Source organism: Saccopteryx bilineata, chromosome 7 (assembly GCF_036850765.1).
Source record: "Saccopteryx bilineata isolate mSacBil1 chromosome 7, mSacBil1_pri_phased_curated, whole genome shotgun sequence".
Classification (NCBI taxonomy): Eukaryota; Metazoa; Chordata; class Mammalia; order Chiroptera; family Emballonuridae; genus Saccopteryx; species Saccopteryx bilineata.
The window spans coordinates 57,891,871-57,913,199 of record NC_089496.1 but is presented as its reverse complement, the minus strand read 5'-3'; the positions used below and the strand labels follow the sequence as shown (position 1 = coordinate 57,913,199).

The following is a 21,329-nucleotide window of genomic DNA, read 5'->3' as shown; positions in this document are numbered from 1 at the left end:
AAGCTTGACCTGCCCAACAGCTGCAAACGTGGGTTTCAGCTTCGGATCAAGGCAATCTGGCAACCTGCATCTTCATTCACCCTAGAGGCCTTGCCCTCCAGGAGTCTCCATGTTCTGTCCCCACAGCAGCTGTGGGCAGTTCCATCCTCTGTGGGTGGCTGAGCAGCATCCATCTCCACTGACTGTGGCCCCAGTGACCGTATGGATGTGTCATCTCCCATCTCAACCGTGTCCTGTCCTCAGCCCCCACCTTGCAGGAGACGGTCTGGGCCTCAGATGTTTGCTGGACCCACAGAGCTACCCGCCACAGCACCCCTCTGGGGTAGGATTTGATGGGGGGGCGGCTGCGCTCCTACCCTCTTCCAAGTCCCATCTGAAGGGGCTACTGGGCTCCTGGCCGGCATCACTCACATCCAGTCCCGCCCCTCTGCCCTGTCCACCCGCCCCTCTGCCCTGTCCACCCGCCCCGCAGCCCTGCTCACGCTCCAGGGCCACCCTGACGGTGAGCCATGCAGGCAGGACAGACTCTCCCTGGCTTTGCCCCCTGTGCTCACGAAGAGCTGGCTAAGCAAACCAGGTTCCTGGACAGAAGGCGGCGGCTACGCCACCGGCAGGCCGGGCTGACCCACTCCCACTGGCTCTTCACAGCGTTTTCCCAAGGACCCTCCAGACGCCCTCCTGACCCAGGCAGGGCGCCAAACGGTGGTCAAGCGCAGGTCTCTGAGGAGGGTCCAGAGTCCCCGTGGAAAGGAGCTAGAGGGGTGTCCCTCCGCCCTGCCACCCTTCCTCACAGCCTGGTTGTGAGAAAACCAGGTGTTGTGGAGGGGCCCTACCACGGGGTAGGGATCCTCACGCCTGAAGGGGTGAAGTCCAGGAGGGAGGGGCAGGTGGGCAGTAGAGGAGCTCTGAGGCCATACATGTTTGGGGGCCATGAGCCGTGACTGGAATGTGGGCGTGCGCAGGTGTGGGTGTGCTGTGTGGGCACCACCGGGGATGTGGTCAGGACCTGGGCGGCCGTGGGCAGACCCAGTGCTCAGGCCCAGAGGTGCACTAGGGCAGTGGGCTGTGCCCCCTGCAGGACCTCAGACCTCATGCTGCAGCACAGGGGATGGTGCCAGTCCTGGGCAGTGCTCAGTAGTAGGCACTGAGGATTCAGGAGCCGGGGATGGATGGTCCAGGTAGGGAAATAGGACAGTGAAGGCAAGCAACCTTCCCAAGCATCCAGGTGGTGTTCCCCCCTCCTCCAAGGGAGAGTTCAGTCCAGGTGCTGGCCCTGGGCCATTAAGTCCCTTCTGGGAGTGGCCAGTAGGACCCTTCTCTCCTCACCTGGCCTGGCCTACATCCGCCCAGGAGCCCTACAGCCTGGCAGATGGGAGGATGTGCTGGGTCCTGGATTCCCGACCTCTCTCAGGCCAGCACCCTCACTTGGATACGCCCAGTGGAGCATGGCGGGCCCCAGTGTCCACTTTCATGGTCAGTGGGAAATAAAAAGCGTTCTGCTCCTCTCACAACAGACAGGCACTCCCAGGTTGTTTGCAAAGTGAAAGTCCTTCCTCCACCCTCTGTGGTCTGGCCTTCCCTTCCCCATCCCATACCCCACCCCGCCCCACCCCCAGCTGCCTGCTCTGGGTGGCACCGGGGCCCACTCACACCCTCTCACAGGGACTTGGGCCTTCCCCAGCCGGCAAGGCGGCCTGTGGGGGCAGAAGCAAGTCACAAAAAGCTACTTAAAAAAATATTCATTTTTCTCGATTAGAAAAGTAATACATATTCATTAAAAAAAACTTAAAAATAGACCAAAAAAGATAAAAAATCTGAAAAGCATCCACAATTCCACTCCCTACAGAGGGCCACTGTCAGCCTTTTCTCTTTTCTAAATGCGTGCCTCTTGGGCCACGTGCACGCCCTCAGCTGTCTCCAGGACGGTTCTGCCATGGATCAGGTGACATCTGGCCCACGAGCATGGGACTCAGTGGCCTTCCTCCAGGGTGGGGCCCTGCCAGCCCAGCAGCCACACTGCAGATGGCATCTTCATCCCCGGGTGAGGGCAAACCCCCGCAGGAAGGGCTGCCCAGGTCCCTGGTCTCTTACGCAGGGACCTGGCTTCCCGCCCACCACCCTGAGACCTCCCGGAAGGACGGCCGGAGGGCAAAGGCCTCACTTGCCTCCAGGGTGGCCCCAGTGGGTGTCTGGAAAGGGAGTCATGGTTGGTCTTTGGGACAAGCATTTGGAGACTGCGCCTCCGCATGAGGAAGGCACCCGAGGTGCCTGCTGTGGGCCACGGATTGATGTCCGAGAAAGGGTCAGGAGGACAACTAGGAACCATGCTGCTCCCCGCCTGTCACCAGCCACCTCAGGGATCGCGCCCTGTGGGCCACTTCCCACCCGGGGAACAAAGCAGGCCTGGGTCCTCCCAGATTCGGGCCACACCTCCGAGCTCGTCAGGAACAGAGAGCTGCCCTTGCTCCTTTAACCTGCTCAGAGAGCTCCCAGTGGGCTCAGCCAGGGTGGACGGGATGACACCTCCAGCCAGCCAACTGTCTGCCCGGCCCATGTTAGGACAAGGTGGGCCAGAGGGGCGGGGCAGGGGCTGGCTGAGGGCAGGGCGGGGCAGGGCGGGGCAGGGCGGGACACTGTCAGGGCTCCACACCCACCTGGCATCGGCCTCGCTGTAGTACTCTCTCGCCACAATGTCCTCAAAGAGTTCCCCACCAGTGACCCTGTGGGAAAGCACACAGGAGTCACCATTCTAGAGACCCGTCACCCCCGCCCCCTCCATCACGGTGTCTACCACCTTCTCCACCTCCCCCGTCACCGCCACACGTCTGCCGTGGCCCCATCATCGAGGACTGCCGGCTCACTGAGCACTTACTCACACACGGTGGCATTTAACATTTCGTCCTCATGCCCTCTGTGACCATGGCACTCAGAAACTCAGAACATTGTGTCAGTTACCTCAGGGCTCTGCCCAGAGTGGGCAGCTGAGAGGTTTGAGCCAGGTCCTGCAGTGGTACCCAGGCCTTGTGGGACCCAGGCTCTAATTCCGGGCCCGAGGAGATCTGGTTCCCCCTCTCAAACCTCCAGAGCCGAGGGTCTGGCCTCCTTGGCAGGTGAGACGTGAGGTCTTCCAAGTCCCACCTCCAGGAGGAGGGTGGGATCTGTGTCCACAGACTTTCCTGCTGTGTGTCAGTCCTTAGAGTCAGGATGGACCCCCAGGGCAGGAGCCACTGCCTGGAGGGCTTCTGGGAACCCACAAAGGGTCCAGGCTGTCCAGGGTCCCCTGGGCTGGGCAACGTGGGCGTGGACAGAAGGTGCAGAGAGCAGGGTCGAGAGACACATGTACAGGGAAGCAGGGAGGCGTCCCCTGGGTCTACCCAGACCCCTTGCCCAACCCGGCCGGCTCCATATCCACCAGGAACCTCCATACAGCCTTCCAACCAAGGAGGTCCAGAGCTGCCCTCTTGCACCTGTGGGGACACCGATGACACCTTGCTGTGCAGTGTACCCTTCCTCCTGAGGTTGGTCCGCAGCTGCCCACGTGCTGTGGTCTCTGCGTGTGTATTTCAGTTTCCACTAAGTTCTAAGGTAGGGTGGGGCTGGCCTCAGTTTTGTGCCCAGAACTCAGGCCCACGGTGAGGACAAACATGGTGTGAACCCTGCTGGATGAGGGACCCTGCACAGGCGGGCTCTCTCTTAATGTTGGAGGAAAGCAAAACCAAGGGAGTGTTGAGTATGAGTGCTCCCCCAGTCCTGGCTAGACATACTCCCTGTTGAACCCCCACAACCGTGGGGGAGAGGAGATTTTAGGGTTCCATTTTGCCACTGGAGGAAGCTGAGGCTCAGAGCAGGCACACACCCAAGGGAGCCAGGGCTTCCTGTGCCTGTGCGCACCTATGTGCACACGTGCATGCGTGTAAATCTGCGCGTGGCATGTCTATGTACCTGGGTCATGGGGAAGGGGTTCCAGGTCCAGCCCAGGAGCAGTGCTCTATTTCCCTTCACACACAGCTCACGGGCCAGGCCCTGCGGCCCCGACAGGACTGAAGGCACCAGGTCTTGGTGAGCATTGCGGCAGGAGCACAAGAAACCCCCAGGGGGCCCTGCCCGGGGCTGGGGACACCCTCTGGGTTCCTGTGTCCACAGGAGGCTCCAGTCTGTGCTGACAGCACCTGAGGCCATGTGGCCCACAGCTGCAGAGCAGGGTGTTAGCTGTGGGGGGTGCTAGCGTCTCGTGCTGTCCAGGAAGGGCCTGGTCTAGAGGCCAGTATCTTCTCCATCTTCTCCCTCCTCTGGCCCTAGACAGAGGACATGGCCAATGCTGGCCGGCAGTCAGAGCCCTCAGGGGAACTCCCTTCCTCTGTTCCTAGGCCTGGTCCCCAAGGCCCTGTGACATTCCCAGGCATAGGAAATAAAAAAAGCCGTCAACCTCTGAATCCACAGAGCCCCCAAAATGCCAAGGGGCTTTGGGGCCTCCTGAAGATGCCAACCCAAGCCAGAGTGCTTCCCAGTCCTGGGGCCACCGTGCTGTGACCTGGAGGGTTGTGGGGACAGGTTCTGTGTGGCCTGGAGGGTTGTGGGGGCAGGTACCGTGTGGCCTGGAGGGTTGTGGGGGCAGGTTCTGTGTGGCCTGGAGGGTTGTGGGGGCAGGTACTGTGTGACCTGGAGGGTTGTGGGGGCAGGTACTGTGTGACCTGGAGGGTTGTGGGGGCAGGTACTGTGTGGCCTGGAGGGTTGTGGGGGCAGGTTCTGTGGGGCCTGGAGGGTTGTGGGGGCAGGTACTGTGTGACCTGGAGGGTTGTGGGGGCAGGTACCGTGTGACCTGGAGGGTTGTGGGGGCAGGTACCGTGTGGCCTGGAGGGTTGTGGGGGCAGGTACCGTGTGGCCTGGAGGGTTGTGGGGGCAGGTACTGTGTGGCCTGGAGGGTTGTGGGGGCAGGTTCTGTGTGGCCTGGAGGGTTGTGGGGGCAGGTTCTGTGTGGCCTGGAGGGTTGTGGGGGCAGGTACTGTGTGACCTGGAGGGTTGTGGGGGCAGGTACCGTGTGGCCTGGAGGGTTGTGGGGGCAGGTTCTGTGTGGCCTGGAGGGTTGTGGGGGCAGGTACCGTGTGACCTGGAGGGTTGTGGGGGCAGGTACCGTGTGGCCTGGAGGGTTGTGGGGGCAGGTACTGTGTGACCTGGAGGGTTGTGGGGGCAGGTACCGTGTGACCTGGAGGGTTGTGGGGGCAGGTACCGTGTGGCCTGGAGGGTTGTGGGGGCAGGTACCGTGTGGCCTGGAGGGTTGTGGGGGCAGGTACTGTGTGGCCTGGAGGATTGTGGAGGCAGGTTCTGTGTGGCCTGGAGGGTTGTGGGGGCAGGTTCTGTGTGGCCTGGAGGGTTGTGGGGGCAGGTACTGTGTGACCTGGAGGGTTGTGGGGGCAGGTACCGTGTGGCCTGGAGGGTTGTGGGGGCAGGTTCTGTGTGGCCTGGAGGGTTGTGGGGGCAGGTACTGTGTGACCTGGAGGGTTGTGGGGGCAGGTACCGTGTGGCCTGGAGGGTTGTGGGGGCAGGTTCTGTGTGGCCTGGAGGGTTGTGGGGGCAGGTACCGTGTGGCCTGGAGGGTTGTGGGGGCAGATTCTGTGTGGCCTGGAGGATTGTGGGGGCAGGTTCTGTGTGACCTGGAGGGTTGTGGGGGCAGGTTCTGTGTGACCTGGAGGATTGTGGGGGCAGGTTCTGTGTGACCTGGAGGGTTGTGGGGGCAGGTTCCGTGTGACCTGCAGGGTTGTGGGGGCAGGTTCTGTGTGGCCTGGAGGGTTGTGGGGGCAGGTAGTGGCCGGATCACTCCTTGCGCTCAGCAGACTCCCAGCATAGACCTTCCCCGTCTAACATGGAAATAGCTGTCTGAGGCCCGGGGTGTCAGTGGGGACTTTAGTGGGGTATGGACCACCACAGGCTTGGGGGCCACAGAGGTTGAGAGGAGGAAGTGCAGGACCCAGGTCCTTCCTCCTCACCCCTTCCAAGAAACAGCCATTTCCACTTGCCAGCTCCCTTCTGACCTCACCCCATGCTTGCCTGTCATGTGGGCAGGAGGGAAGGAATCTCTTAAAGGCACAGGCACAGACATGTGCAGAGGTGTGCACTCACATGGTGCACGCATTTACATGTACAGGTGTGCACACACAGCATTCCTGCCCCCTGTCTGCTCCTGAATCACACACACCTTTCTGTTGGCCACCGAGTCCCTGGACCAGGCCACCCTCCAGCTTGGTGGCCTGTATATTTCCTGGAGGCAGAGGGGGTGACAGTGAGCCTGCCACCTCTGAGGGGCCATGGAACAGCCGATTCAGGGTACAGCCTTGGCCTGGTGGCCCTGGCCACCCTATTGGTGACTTGAAGTGGACTCTTGTGGAACACAGAGGCACTGAGAGGCAGCCACGCCCTTGCAGAGACAGTCCCAGCCTCTCCTGACTGGAACCCAAGTGGGCTGAGGGCTCCTCAGGCCTCCACGCCCCATGACCCGAGGCAGCTGCCCTTTAAGGGAGAGAGCTATCCATGCAGGCAGCCCCTATCACCGCGGTGACAGCACTCAGTGGGGCCTTCCTGGCCCTGGGGCAGACTGGAGGCCAAAGTCTACGGCCCCTGCCCACCCCATGTCCTGAGCACCCCATGTCCTCAGTGGCAGTGACTCACGGACAGCTAAATATAGCAGTGCTCAGGGGAGCAGTCAGGGAGCGAGGGGGGTGAGATCACCACTTCTAAACCAGCAGGAAGCGAGAGGCAGCAGAGGCCCTAGATGCCTTCTCACTCAGCCCCCGCACACGCGCGCACACACACACGCCCACCCCCTAAACTACACAACACACATGTACACACCCCCAAAACCACATGTGCACACACATGAACACACTCCACAAAGCAATGCACACATGCCCCCAGGAATACACACATGCACACTCATGCACACGCTCGTGCCAGCCAGTGGTGCCTCCGTCTAGCTGTGGTGAGGACACCAAGGGAAAGACAGGGACGGAAGGCCGAGGACCTGGTCCTCTGCGGGTCTCCGCTTTCCCTCCCAGCACGTTCCGTCTGGAGGACAGGGCCCAGCATGGGGGCCCCGCTGGCAGGGCTGCCCACCCTGCTGCTAAGCAAACAAGGCAGTGGCAAGAGAGGCTGGGCTGGGCAGCTGGCACTGTCCACCAGGGGCTAAGGAGACCACAGATCCCAACCCTGGTGTGAGGCTGAGCACTTACAGATCGAAGACCAGGTAGTGGAACCCCTCCTCGGAGATGCTGTCGTGAAGGCGCACTGTGGGGACAGGAGAGACCGTGAGAGCAGGCGGTAGCCGGCCGCCCATGCCCTGCACCACTGCTGTGCAGGGGGAAGCCTGCCCTCCGAGGGCCCGGGGCTCCCACTACACGGGGTGGGCAGGCAGGGCTGCAGGGGGACTGTGGGGACAGGAGAGACCATGAGAGCAGGCGGCAGCCGGCCACTCATGCCACTGCTGTGCCGGGGGGAAGCCTGCCCTCCGAGGGCCCGGGGCTCCCACTGCACGGGGTGGGTAGGCAGGGCTGGAGGGGGACTGTGGGCCCTGCTGGCCAGCAACCCCAGGTCAGCCTTCATGGGGCATCCAGGTGTTCGGACGGGCTTATGTACCAGGTCCCGAGAAGGAGCCATCGAGGGACTTTGGGAAGAGGAGTGCAGCAGGTTGAGGGGCAGGGACCCCAGGCAGAGGTCCACCCACTCAGTGAGGCACCACTGCCAAAGGGTCAGACCCAATTCCAGAGACTACAGACTGTGAGGGTCAGCAGGCTGGTGCTGTGACCACACACTCCCCCATCATGGCTTAACCAGATTCCTTCTGTCCCTGAGCCCAGAACCACGCCCCCTCAGTCCCGTGGTGCCAAAGGGGTGAGGGAGTGAGGGCCATGTGGGCTCCCGCACAGGAAGGCAACCCTGGTACCTCCTCGCCCTGAGCAGGAGGCATATGGCTTATTCCAGACACTGCTCTCCATATGCTAGATTCTGCCTTTGCGTCTGGGGCAGCTGCACTTGGGTGCTCCTCTAAGCACCGGGCATGTGCCCACCAGTAGCCAACCATCCCGAGAGGTTACAGATGGGCAGCTGGTGCACAGAGAGGTTAAGTGGGCTGAGGGCCCACAGCTCACAAAGACCAAGCAGCAGTGTGGATGGGGAGGGGTTCAGACCCCCACAAAGCTACCCTCTGGTCCCCCTCCCTTCCTGGTGCCCTCCACACCTCCCTGGTTTCTAACTGGCACCAGCATCCTCCCACTTCCAGTTCTGGTCTCTCCAGGGGCCGCCCCCCACTTGCAGGAACCACAAGGTGACTGCAGCGAGTCCTGATGCTCGCAGGCAGCCCCCTACCCCTGGACAGTCCTGCAGGCCTCTCTCCTCCCATGCAGGGGAACCTGACTTCCCTGGTCAAAGGGTTGGTAACACTGGGGTGCTGGCCCCGGCCAGGCCCAGCCCCACAGTGACAGGGGCAGACCCCAGGCCCTGCTGGCAGATGGGGAGTCCTGTCTCCCCACCCAGGAAAACACCGGGGTCTGCGTGGGTGAGGCCGTGTACACATGAACAGTTTTTCCAAATATATCTTTTAACATTTAAAAATAATTGAATGTCATTTTCATAGTTAAGAAGAAAACCTAGCTAGCACCCTAGACCCATGATGTCACAAACAGGGATGAGTAGAGTGACTTTTCAGAATCTATTTAAATAAAAACAGCAAGTAAATGACATGGGGGTACATGAAGACAGAGTCTCAGCCCCTGAGGGAGGACAGTGGGGAAGCCCTGAGTGAGGATGCAGAGCCGCACAGTGAAGGGGGGGTACACTCCCACAGAACGGGAGACGGGACCCAGACAGACCCTGTGCTCATGGGATCAGCCACACAGCCAACTGGCAGAAAAAGCCGAATGTCCACGGCAGACGAGTGGCTAAGCGACTGAGACCCCCACCCAGCGGACGACCGCCCCGCCTGCCTCAAGAGGAAGGTGATCAGCCACCTGCCACGGCGCAGACAAGTCTCAAAGACATGACACGGGTGGAATGAGCTGTCACAGGACAAGTGTTGTAGGACCCCACATCGCTGAGGTCCCCAGAGAGGTCAGCTCACAGCTCCGCTTGTCCCGTGGTTAGGAATGTTCTGTCTCCACCCTAAAGTTTCAGCTCCGCCTCCCGTGGTCTGGAATGAAGCTGCTACAAGGACCCCGGACACCTCTCAGAACCGCCCACAACCACACTGAGCACACGAAGGCGTTTTGTTGGAGAGCTGTCTGAAAACACCAACCCAGAGAACACCTGGGTCTTATCCTGTAAAGAAGGGGATCCCAGACTATCACTCAGAATGGGGGACCAGCCTCAGTTGGGGTTCAGAGGACAGAGGAAGGGAGCTGATGAGGAAAGGGTATGGGCAGAGCTGCCCAGGAGGTGGCACCTGGAGGTAGTGGGGCCCTAGCTGGCTGGTGGGATCAGACCAGAGCGCTAAGTCTGGGGTTCCTGCAGACACCCACGCTGGAATCCCGAGCGCACTGGCAAAGGCAGGTTCCTGGCCCCCAAGTCTCTCTTTGGGGGCAGGTCAGGAGTTTGCATGCCAGGATTGCCAGCAGATTCAGCCTTGAGATTCTGTGATTAAAGAGCTTGGGCTCAGGCCCAAGGACTGGAGGACCCCAGGCACCCAGGAAATGGAACACTGGTTCCCCCATCTGGGTCAGAACGGCTGGAGAAGACTCAGGACCCAAGAGAGATGTGTCCAAAGCCTGGTCTGGTCGTGGCATGAATGCCCAGTCCAGAGGCACCCCAACTCACCACTCAACACACCCTGACATTCATGTAAACACAGACTCCTAGGCTTGTCCTGGCACAACTGAGTCAGAATTTTGGTGGGAGGGGGCCCAGGAATCCACCCTCAGGTCCCCTGGTGAAGGAGTCCACTGTCCCCTCAAGGCGTCCTGGCTGCTTCCAGTGTGGGCAAGGCCTGGGTCTCAGGCTCCCACAGTCCTTAGGGACCAGAGGTGAGAAGGACAAGTAGCAGGGCACACACGTGCTCCACAGGGTGGCAGGCGGGGACCACCCTGGAGCCGAGGGGGCAAAGGGCAGGCAGGGAGGCCAGGTGGCCAAGGAGGAGAGCCACGCCGACTTCTGATTCAGCATGGCCGCAGGGCCAAGCAGCTCCGACAGCTCCACCACCTCTGACGCGCTCGGGGTGGCAGGAAGCAGAGACCCTCCTCAGCAGTGCAGCTGCACCCCAAGACCAAGACCTGACTCCCAAGTCTGACGTGACCCCGAGGGGCAGCTGTGGGGTGGGACCTCTCCCCTGACCTCGGTTCCGACCCTGGGTTGGCAGGGATGGCAGAGGCTCATAGAACCAGACCTCGGACCTCGGTTCCGACCCTGGGTTGGCAGGGAAGGCAGAGGCTCGTAGAACCAGACCTCGGACCTCAGTTCCGACCCTGGGTTGGCAGGGAAGGCAGAGGCTCGTAGAACCGGACCTCAGACCTCAGTTCCGACCCTGGGTTGGCAGGGAAGGCAGAGGTTCTTAGAACCAGACCTCGGACCTCGGTTCCGACCCTGGGTTGGCAGGGAAGGCAGAGGCTCATAGAACCAGACCTCGGACCTCAGTTCCGACCCTGGGTTGGCAGGGAAGGCAGAGGCTCGTAGAACCGGACCTCAGACCTCAGGCCAGGGCTGCACCTGGCGCGGGCTTTGGTTCTGGTTTCCAAACTTTTTCTTTGTAACCAGCCATCTTGTGGCTTTTCTGAATCCATCAGACGTCAGGGACCCTGTGTGTGTACCAGCTGGAAGTTACAGAGGGGTGGACAGGGACCCTCCAGCGTGCAGCAAGCCTTATCTCCCCCACCCCAAGAATCCCTCCAGGGAAAGGGAGCCTCTGGTGTCTGCAAGGGACAGGCTACCTGCTACCGGGAGGGAGAACTGTGCTCCAGCCCCACAGGCTACTCACCGATGTTGGAGTGCTTTAGAAGGCGGCAGATTCGAGCCTCTCTTTCCAGTTTCTGGTGATCTGGGGACAAAAAGGGACACGGTGTCATCACCTCATCTCCAGCAGCCAGTCACCTCCTATGCCTGGCACCATCTAGGCCATTGTGTACCAGACCAGCCACCAACCACGAAGCTCAGAGCCAGGGAACCCACTGCCACCTGCCACTTCAGCCTGCGGACTGTGTGCGGAGGGGCCTGTGTCTGCCTGGGTCCCCCCCACTTCCCGGCAGAACTAGGGCAGGAGGCTGGCGAGTTGCCAGGACCTGGGGGTGGGCGGTGCTAACTTGCTTCAAGAGCCCCTCCAGGTGATTCAGGAAGAGGGCACGCATATCCGCAGCTGGGCAGACAGCGCTGGCAAAGACTTCACTCACTCGCCCTCATCCCACGCTAGGGCCTTCTGCTGGAGCCTAACTTGCCATCCAGAGGAGGCTGGCTGTGGCATGGGCTGTAGGATGTCTGGGAAGGGGGTACAGGATCTGACCGCCACCCCATGCACAAGCCCACAACCAGGGGCCCGTCTGATGGAGGTGCTCATGCAGTGTTGACAGGAGGGAGACTCGAGGTCATCCGGGTCCTGGCCCTGCACCCGCACACACCCACATCCCCCCTCAGATGCAGGACCTCCACCAGAGGCCGCCCCTCGAGCACCCAGCAATTTACCAGCCAGAAATTATATTTTTCAAACAGACAGAGGTGTCAGGAGGATTTTAAAAGCTGACAAAGATTGCAATAGTAAAAAACTGAACCCCCCCATTTCCACTGACCAGAGAAACAAATATGGCTGCAGTCACACAACAGGACACATCTGTCAACATGTGTGCATCACCCCAAACCTAATGCAAGGCTGAGTGAGACATGCCACTCACAGAGAACGAGCCAAATCATGCAGTGCTCACACATACATGCCCCTGCACACACAAACACACATGCATACAAGTGCACATGTACACACATGCATATAGATATGCATGCATGCAAATGCACATGCACACATATGCATACACACAAGCACACAGGCACATTCACAAGCACACACACACGTGCAAACACATGTCCACACAAACTTGCACACACAAATGCATATAAGTGTGCACATGCGTGTGCACACAAAAACACATGATTACACATATTCACAAACACAGTGCACACATGCCACTGTACACACACGCAGACCCACACATTCACATGTGCCATTTCTGAGTAGGGATGTCACACCTGCAGACAGGAATCACTCAGGGGAGTGGGGGGGATGCTTGGGGCATCCAGCTGGCTCTCCACCCTCCCAGGACAGGCACTCAAGCCTCCTGGACAGGCTAACAGCTCCTGCACAGCTCACCTGGCTGCCATCTGTCCCTGGCACTGGGAGGGCCCCCTCACCTCACAGCCCATGCAGCAGCACAATCCATTCTCTTCCACTGTGGGGCAGCCAAGGTGGCAGCAGACACCAGAAGCAGCCCAGCACCCCACCAGGATGGACACATAGCAACACAACAGAACACGTCTGGGCTCTGCTTTTCCAGCACTAAACACAACGGTGGGTCTGGGTACGTGTGGCCCAGCACCAGAGGGCAGGGTGCCATGTCCCGACGCCTCTTGCCCCTCCCTGGAAGGTACAGTGGGGAGACTAGAGGTGCTGGGTGGTGGGCCCACAGGACGCTTTTTTCTTAGTTTTAAAAAACTTGTTAGTCTGAACATTTTTCAAACTTAGAGAAAAGCTGCAAGATCAGCACAGAATTCTCATGGACAGCGCTTTTGTGTGTCTCTCTTCCTTTGCACACACACATGCACACAAGTGCACGCATGCACACGTGCTCCCCAGACGTCCCCAACTGTGCACTTTGTAAGAACAAGGGTGTCTCAGGGCAGTTACCCCACGTAGTAAACCCAACGCAGACATGACACTTGAATCCAACCTTCCGTCCACGTTCAATTTTGCCAACTGTCCAAACAACATTCTTGTTGATTCTCCCCACCCATGCAGGTGGCCACTGAGATGCCAGGCTGTGAGTGGCTCGGGCAGAGTGAGGCTGAGGTTGGCAAGAGCCAGGAGGGTAAGGAAGTGGTCCTCTTTGGAAAAATTGCCTGACTTCAGTCAAAGATAAAATTCAGGAGAGAAACGCATGTGGGTGCCCATCTTTGGGAGGTAAATGATTTAAAGGACTGTGTTATATTACTGAAACCTGTTGATGAAGGCAGAACCCCACCCAGAGGGTCTCCACCTCCTCTTGCACGTGTTTGGAGACATAACTTATTTGTGTGGGGCCCAGAAAGGGCACCTGACTGCCCTGCCCAGGCACCAGTGCCCACCCCTTCTTGGCCACCACCACCTGTCCACATTGAGTACAGTGGCACCTGGCCAGAGAGAAGTTGGTCAGGACTACATCACTGGATGGAGTACAATGCATCACCATGGTAACAGCGCTTCACTCTGGGTGGCAGAATTACAAATCATTTCATTTTTTTTCTTTATATGTTCTCCCAACTTTGGCAATGATCTTGTATTCCTTTTATAATTAGACAAAATCAGTTTTTTGTTTTTTTCTTTTGAAGAAAAGGTCTCATTCTTTTCTTCCCCTTAAATTTATTTATTGATTTAGGGAAAGAGGAAGGGTGGGGGAGAGAGAGAGAGAGAAATATTCTGTAAGTGCCCTGATCGGGGGTCTAACTGAGCTATCTGGCCAGGGCAAGCAAAATGTTGTTTTTAAAAAATAGTTGATTTTGCCCTGGCCGGGTGGCTCAGCGGTAGAGCGTCGGCCTAGTGTGCGGAGGACCCGGGTTCAATTCCTGGCCAGGGCACACAGGAGAAGTGCCCATTTGCTTCTCCACCCCTCCGCCGCGCCTTCCTCTCTGTCTCTCTCTTCCCCTCCCACAGCCAAGGCTCCATTGGAGCAAAGATGGCCCGGGCGCTGGGGATGGCTCTGTGGCCTCTGCCTCAGGCGCTAGAGTGGCTCTGGTCACAACATGGCGATGCCCAGGATGGGCAGAGCATCGCCCCATGGTGGGTGTGCCGGGTGGATCCCAGTCGGGCGCATGCGGGAGTCTGTCTGACTGTCTCTCCCTGTTTCCAGCTTCAGAAAAATGCAAAAAAAATAATAAAAAAATAAAAAAAATAAAAATAAAAAAATAGTTGATTTTGTCTCCAATGGGCAAGAAGTCACAGATCAAATATGAAGAGGATGAGTGACATGTGCCCTGACATGAGGAATCTGAGCTGACATCACACGATGTCGAAGGGGCAGGAGGGGCAGGAGGAGGAGGTCCTGCACTGTGGCCCCACTGCTATGTGCCATGGCCACACTGTCATGTCACAGAACGCGTGTAACACTTGTGCCGGCTGGGGCCCGAGAACTGGCCCACCTCAACCCCCCTGTGTCCTTCCCCCAGTGGTGTTGGTCCCCTCTCCCCACGGGACCATGTCAGACTCGCATGCATCACCCCCCACACACGCGATGGCCCCAGGACTGCACCTTCCATATCGAGTTTTCCATGCAGAGGTCTGAGGGCCCCACTGAAACAGGACGTGCACAGAATTGGGGGCACAGGTCAAGTTCCCACAACCTCCAGGAAATCCACTCCATCTAGGGAGCCCGTGCTCTTCACCACCTGCAGGCCCAAGGCAGCATTGACTGGGTCCTAAAGACCCAGGGACACAGGTCCTGGTGACAGGGAGGGCGTGCGGCTCTGATGCTGCCTGTAGGTGACTCAAGGGGACCGAGACTCACAGAAAAACTCCAAGTTCAGGCACATCTTAAATGCCTAGACAGCTTAGGAGCTCACACTCCACATGCAGATAAGCCTAAGAGCGTGTGACCACACTTGAGCCAAAGGTCTGGAGGCAACCTTGTACACATGCACGTGATGCTTGTACACACTGCCCTATTGGGGGGGGGTGCTGGCAAAGACATCGAGCATGCTATTTACTTTCCCTGAATAGATACACCCACACATAAAACACAGCATTCATTTACACTCCATAAAATCGCTTATCAAACAAAACAAAACCAGCTTTACTCAAAGACAGCTAACCTGCCTGACCAGGCGGTGGCGCAGTGGATAGAGCATCGGACTGGGATGCGGAAGACCCAGGTTCGAGACCCCAAGGTCGCCAGCTTGAGTGCAGGCTCATCTGGTTTGAGCAAAAGCCCACCAGCTTGAACCCAAGGTCGCTGGCTCCAGCAAGGGGTTACTCGGTCTGCTGAAGGCCCGCGGTCAAGGCACATATGAGAAGGCAATCAATGAACAACTAAGGTGTTGCAACGCGCAATGAAAAACTAATGATTGATGCTTCTCATCTCTCTCCGTTCCTGTCTGTCTATCCCTGTCTATCCCTCTCTCTGACTCACTCTCTGTCTCTGAAAAAAAAAAAAAAAAAAAAAGACAGCTAACCTGAACTTGCATGCCCCATCAGATGCCCAACTGCATAAACTCCAGGGCCAGGAGAGGTGTGCCCCCCACCCAGAATCAGGGGCAGGGACCAACCCCCCCAGAATGGAGGTGGCCTTAGGGGAGCCCTTCAGGCCCAACCGGGTGTACTGCCCCATGGGGCTGGGAGGGGAGGGGCTGCCAGAGGCTGTCAGGGGTGGTGCTCAACCCACCACCGTGGGGGAAAGGCAAAGGAAGAAACAGGTGCCTGCATGGCGGGTGGGGGTCAGGGGGTCATGCAGGCCTTGGCCACTGAACTCCAGTAACACTCTGAGGAATGGTGCGGGGAGGCAGGGACTGAATCCAGCTCCTCACCATCCCCACATGCCTCTCAGCAAGGCAGCTGTTCCCCTAGGCAGGGCCTCCCCACGTGGGGGCACCCTGAGCTGAGTCAAGAATGAAGAGAAGGCTGCTGCGGTCAGCAGAAGATGGGAGAGGACAAGTGTGGACCAGCAAGGGGCACGGTCACAGCAGAGGAAACTGAGGCATGCAGAAGGCCCTCAGGGTCCTCAAGGCCAGGACTCCCTCCCTGGCTGGTGGCCTCCTTCATGACTCCCTCTGTCCTGCCCGCATCCCCCGTACCAGGCCCATCCCCCACCCTGGCGGCTCCCACCTCTCCCTGGCTGTGGGGTTGGGAGAGAAGAGCCAGCAGAGGAGGAACAGGAGGGACGTGGGTGGGCGCCTGGCCTCTCGCCAACTACCCGAATCAGCAGCAGCGGCGCTGTCACCAGCAAGAGGACATCTGAGAGGAGCGGGGCTGGGCGGGAGAGGGAGGGGAGACAGGCTGCCTCCCCCTCCTCCAGGCTCCACGGGGGGGGGGGGAGTGAGGCCACCTGCCTGGAAGCCAGGCCCAATGACTAGGTGTGACATCCTACATGCAAAGTCCACTCTGCCCAGCACCAGGGCTCTCTCTCTTCCTGGAACATAGGCTGGACACAGACTCCTGGGCCCAGGCAGGCAGGCTGTCAGGCTGTGTTCCCTGGGAGACACCCACATTCACCAGCATGACTCTCCCCCTTTCTCAGCTCCCAACCCTGCCCACAGGGATAGCAGGGGGCTCCGCTGGGGCCCTCGTCTGGGACGGGTAGTTTGGGACACATCAGGGCACCAGCTGAGGTTACAGGCCATCTTGGATGTTGCTCAGGACACCTCAGAGAGAGCCAGTGGAAATGTGAGTGTTGTGCTCGGGTCAGCCCCTGCCCGGAGGTCAGCATCCACTTCTGTACTGAAGGGTGGCCAAGCACCCAGGGGAGAATCGGTCCAGCAAGAAGCGGTGAGCAAGGCTGGCTGGCTTTTGGGCTGCGGCCTCAGGGGGTCCCCTGGCAGCAGCCTGTCCTTTGCTGCCTCATTTGACATTGTGATGGAGGGGGGGGCACACACCAGCCAGACACAGAGTCCCAGGGGAGGAGGAGGGCCATGCTAAAGCTGACCACTTGGGGGAATGTTAAGGGAAGCCAGCTCCCAGGTTCTGTCTACTGTCCAGAGCTGGGCCTGATCCTTCAAGGTTAACCCAGCTGCAAACGCCAGCCAACATCACCCAGCTGGGGAATGGTGGACTCACCTGTGTGCGGACTTCAGGTGGCCCTGGGGACACTGTCCACCAGACCCTAAAGGAGCCAAGCTTCCTTCGTGAGTCTGTTTCCAACGTGTGAATAGTGTGGGGGTTCCCAGAGAGAGGCCACTGCAGGGAGGAGCCCCAAGGGCACTTCCACCATGGTCCTGCAGAGCTGGTACCACCCGGCCACCCTCGCTGTTTTCGCTGCTTCCCTCCTGTGCCCCCTGCTCATGCTAAGCACTGTGGGCATCAGACCCAAAGTTCCCGGAGACCCCAGGGACCGAGCGCAGGAACCCAGGCGGGCAGCCTGTTGCGGCCCGAGCCGCTGGGTCAGAACCTGATGAAACGCCCTGGACCTTGACAGCAGGCCCGCGGAGTCCACAGTGGATTCCACAGCCCTCCAACCCCGGGCACTCCTCCAGCCTCCAGCCCGGCCCTCAGGGTCTCAGGACGGCGGGCAGGAGGAGGCGGGAGGGGCGCCCAGGTGAGGAACAGGGGGGGGGGGGAAATGGGGGACGCGGGGACCGAGGGGCGGGGTGCCCGCCCGCCGCCCGCCGCGCATGCTCAGCCGCCCCTGCAATGCGGCGCCGCGGCCTCCGTTAACCTAGTTCCGCGGAGCAGCGGCGCCGTCATCCCAAGTGGGGTCGTGTTCCCGGCTGTGGGTCGTGGGCGACGGGAAGCCGTGCGCCAGGCAGGTGTGGGCGGTGCAGCCCGGAGCCACCAGGAAGCTCCGCCCCGTCGCACCCTCTGCTGGGGCGTCCCCAAGGCAGAAGGAGCCACCAAAGCTCTGGGGAAGGGGTGGCCCCAGGTGACCCGACAAGGGGGCTGGGGGGTGAGCTGGGCATCATCCTGAAGGTGGGAGGAGGCACAGATGTGAGCCCCAGATGCCTGCCCCTGGGGCCTCAGCCTCCTCATCTGTAGGTCAGCCCCTAACTATAAGGTCAACCTCCTCCCAAGTCAGCCCCACCTGCAAAGTCAGTCTCCCACCTGTGAGGTCAATCTCACCTGTGAGGCTGGTCTTCACCCCCACCAGGTCAGCCCCATACCTGATGAGCCCCCTCCCCCCTGGCTGGGTGAAGTCCAGAGCCCCAGCCCCAAGCTGCTCACTTCAGCAGTTGTGACTGAGCACGTCTCTGCTCCTGGGGACTCAAGTTTCCCTGGCTCTACCTCTGAGGGCCCAGGTCACGGAGAAGCCGCCAGGGAAAGACTCCGTGCTGCTGAGGGTCCTGGCAGGAGAACTGCAAGGGGCCTGTCCCCTGAGGGTCCCTCCTCCCAGCTGTGTGCAGCCACTGGCCCAAGGTCACTTCTGGGCCCAAGTGCCCGCTGCTTTCTGGGCACTCCCAGTCAGCGGGCACTGACTCAGATCCCCTCCGCAGGGTGCCCTCCAAGGCAACAAAATCATCCCCAAACAGCCGCACAGTGCCAACAACGAGCTGGGGTGGGGGCGGCAAGAACCAGAGATGTTTAGAAAACCCATGTCCCCAATGATCTCTTCACCCCCCCAGTCAATTAATTTTTCTCTAACTGCTTCTGTGAACAGCAGTTTAATAATCTCTAATTATTCAGTGCATTCTCAGACTCTAAATGTCTCACAATCCTCTATTTAATTAAGTATTAAATTTAAAAACCTAACTCTTGCAGCCTCTGGCACAAGCTGGGGCAATGGGCAGCATCCTCTTGGTGAGGCTGTCCATTGGGGGCGGGCAGTCTTCTGTGTCGTCCTCGGGCCATTTCTCTGTTATCCAAAGCCTTGAAGGAAGAAGGCTGTCCCCTCAGTGGGGCCTGGGGACAGCACCACTCCCTGCCTCGCCGAGGTGAGTGGGGCCATCACATGGCACGGGCCTCAGATAACAGGTGAGAATAAAGGTGAGGAGTTCCTCTCTGGCCTCTGGATCCAGTCTCTTCTTCCCCACTCTCCCTCCATCTAGGTTCCTAGTATCCCCTCTGTTCCCACCTCCCGGGACACGACTGGGGCAGGCCACTCTGAAAGGACTTCCCGGGGAGGGAGCTGGTCTGGTGCATGCCACAGAGACAGCCAGACTGGGAGCCCTGGCTCAGGGACACTGCTGGGAGCATATCTGACCCTGTGGGACACAGGTGCAGGCTGCAGGTGACCACCTGGCCTCCCCTCCTGCCTCCTGCCCACCCTCAGGCTCCTGAATTTGGGCCTTCCATTTGTCCAGATGTCCAGTGACTAGGGGCCTCCCCTGAAGCAAACCTTACTCCAGAACCCCCTGTACTCAGTGCCCGCCCAGCCTCACCCCTGGGAGACTGACTGACTCCCACATGGACTGCACACCTGTGTGTTCAAACGCATCCACACGTTCAGAAGCACTTATGGAGAGCTCACCACCTGCCAGGCCCTAGGTGAGGTGTGGGAGACCATGCTTAACCAAACAGGTGAAGTGTCTGACCACATGGCCTCTTCATCTGATGGGAGACAGCCATAAAATAACAGGTTCTGGAGTCCTAGAGTCCCACTGGGGGCCAGGGGATGCCTCTCTGAGGAAGTGTCATCACAGCTCAGGTACAAAGTTCCAGAAAAGCATGTCCAGAGAGGACACGTGTGCAAAGGCCCTGGGGTGTGAAGAGCTGGAGGAGGCTGAGTGCCTGGGAGGAAGGGACAGGGCAGGGCACTGTGCCAGGCCAACTGAGAGCTTCAGGTTTTTTCTAATCGGCTCCTACGGCCTTTAAGGAGGGATGGCAGGTCATAGGCTCTGGGCTCCTAGGTACATTTGCCCTTAAGGAACAAAGGTCAATGAAGAAATGCCCACAGGGCCTGCAGGTTTCCAAACTGGGTGGGAGGATCCAGGGCTGCTTCCTGGAGGAGGGGGCCAGAGGACTGGCCAGGACCTGGGAGCCAGGTGGAGAGGAGAGGCCTCAGGCAGCACCACACTCCCCTTCCCGCTTACAGTGCTCCTCTGAAGTAGATACTAGCTTTATCCCTATGCTGCCTCTGGGGAAACTGAGGGACAGGGTGGCTAAGTAACAGGGCCAGGGCCACATGGGGCAGAGTCAGGGCTGTGTGATGACAAGACCAAAGCCTCCAGATAGGCTGAGCATTTTTGGCCCAACCTCAGCATAAAGCTGAGAGTCGGGCCTGACCTGTGGTGGCGCAGTGAATAGAGCATCGACCTGGAATGCTGAGGTCGCAGGTTCAAAACCCTGGGCTTGCCTCGTCACAGCACTTATGAGAAGCAACGGCTACACGTTGGTGCTTCCTGCTCCTACCCAGAACCCCACCTCTCTCTCTCTCTCTCTCTCTCTCACCTCTCCCTCTCTCACCTCTCCCTCTCTCACCTCTCCCTCTCTCTCCTCTCTCTCTCTCCTCTCTCTAAAAGCAATAAATAAAAAGAAAAAATAAAAACATTTTTTAAAAAAGGTGAGAGTCGGGGTCCTGAGACCCCCCTCTCATGCCCCCGACTGCCCCCTCAGCTAGAAAACCCCAGGGAACTAGGAGGGTCAGAAGGCCCCTGTGTGAGTGTATGTGTGTGTGGGGGTTGTTTCTAAAATCCTCTTCTGTTAGAGAAACATGCTGAACACGACAGGTGAACTGACTGACAGTCCGGGCTCTGCTGTGAGACACAGGCAGGGGTGAGGTGTGGCAGAGGGACAGAACTGGCCAGGACCTGGTAACTTTTGATGATGGGGCTCATTCTCTCATTTTCTCTGTATTCAGGGACATTTGAAAATTTCCATAGTAAGGAATCAAGCAGGAAAACAAAATACTCCCCTTCCATTCCAGACTAGTCCCGGGTGGTGGCTCTGCTTCCCACCCCCCAACCAAGGCTGCACTCAGCAAGGAAACCGAGGCAGGGAGCTGGGTTGTGGGGGGACTCAGAGGGGAGAGCAAGCTGTGGTCAGGCAGCGGCTAGAGAGCAGGACCCAGGAAAGAGAGGCGGTGAGGGAGGCCGTGTCTGGAACCCAGACCCCCTGCTCTGACCTTTCTGCTGGAGAACGCGTTGAGGGTGTCGCTGGGAGGGTGCGGTTACTTTAGAAACAGTGAGTCCAGGGAAGCGAACCCCAGTGGTTTTGGCTTGAACCTCCCGAGATCCTATTCATCCTTCAAGGTTGCCCCGTGCCCTCCCCTGCGGTCCCCCCACCCCGCACATGGGCACTTATTGTGTCTGTTCCTCACGGTGTCCACATGGACAAGTGAGGGGCTCCCCCATTAGTCTAGGGGACCTGTGAGGTGGGCTCTCTCCCCTACTCCTCGGGGGCACAAGCCTACAGAATGAGACCGAATGTTCCTCCTGCTGTAGGGTCTCCACGTATGTGGACACATACCCCCGAACACCGGTGCGGTCACCCACTATCAGGGATCACAGGAGCTCTGGTGGCCCTCGTGTGTCTGCATTCTCCA

The 21,329-nt window shown here is 59.1% G+C and overlaps 1 protein-coding gene across 15 annotated transcripts in view; it reads right to left on the bottom strand.

The window, feature by feature from the left end:
- Positions 1–21,329, bottom strand: part of CAMK2B (calcium/calmodulin dependent protein kinase II beta) — a 67,793-nt gene that overhangs the window by 24,001 nt on the left and 22,463 nt on the right. For all 15 annotated transcript variants that reach the window (XM_066238653.1, XM_066238651.1, XM_066238656.1 and 12 more), the window contains exons 3-5: positions 10,952–11,011; positions 7,224–7,278; positions 2,655–2,720 (exon numbers count right to left, since the gene is read on the bottom strand). In XM_066238653.1, the coding sequence (XP_066094750.1) occupies positions 2,655–2,720; positions 7,224–7,278; positions 10,952–11,011 (181 nt within the window). The remainder of the gene's footprint in view (positions 1–2,654; positions 2,721–7,223; positions 7,279–10,951; positions 11,012–21,329) is intronic.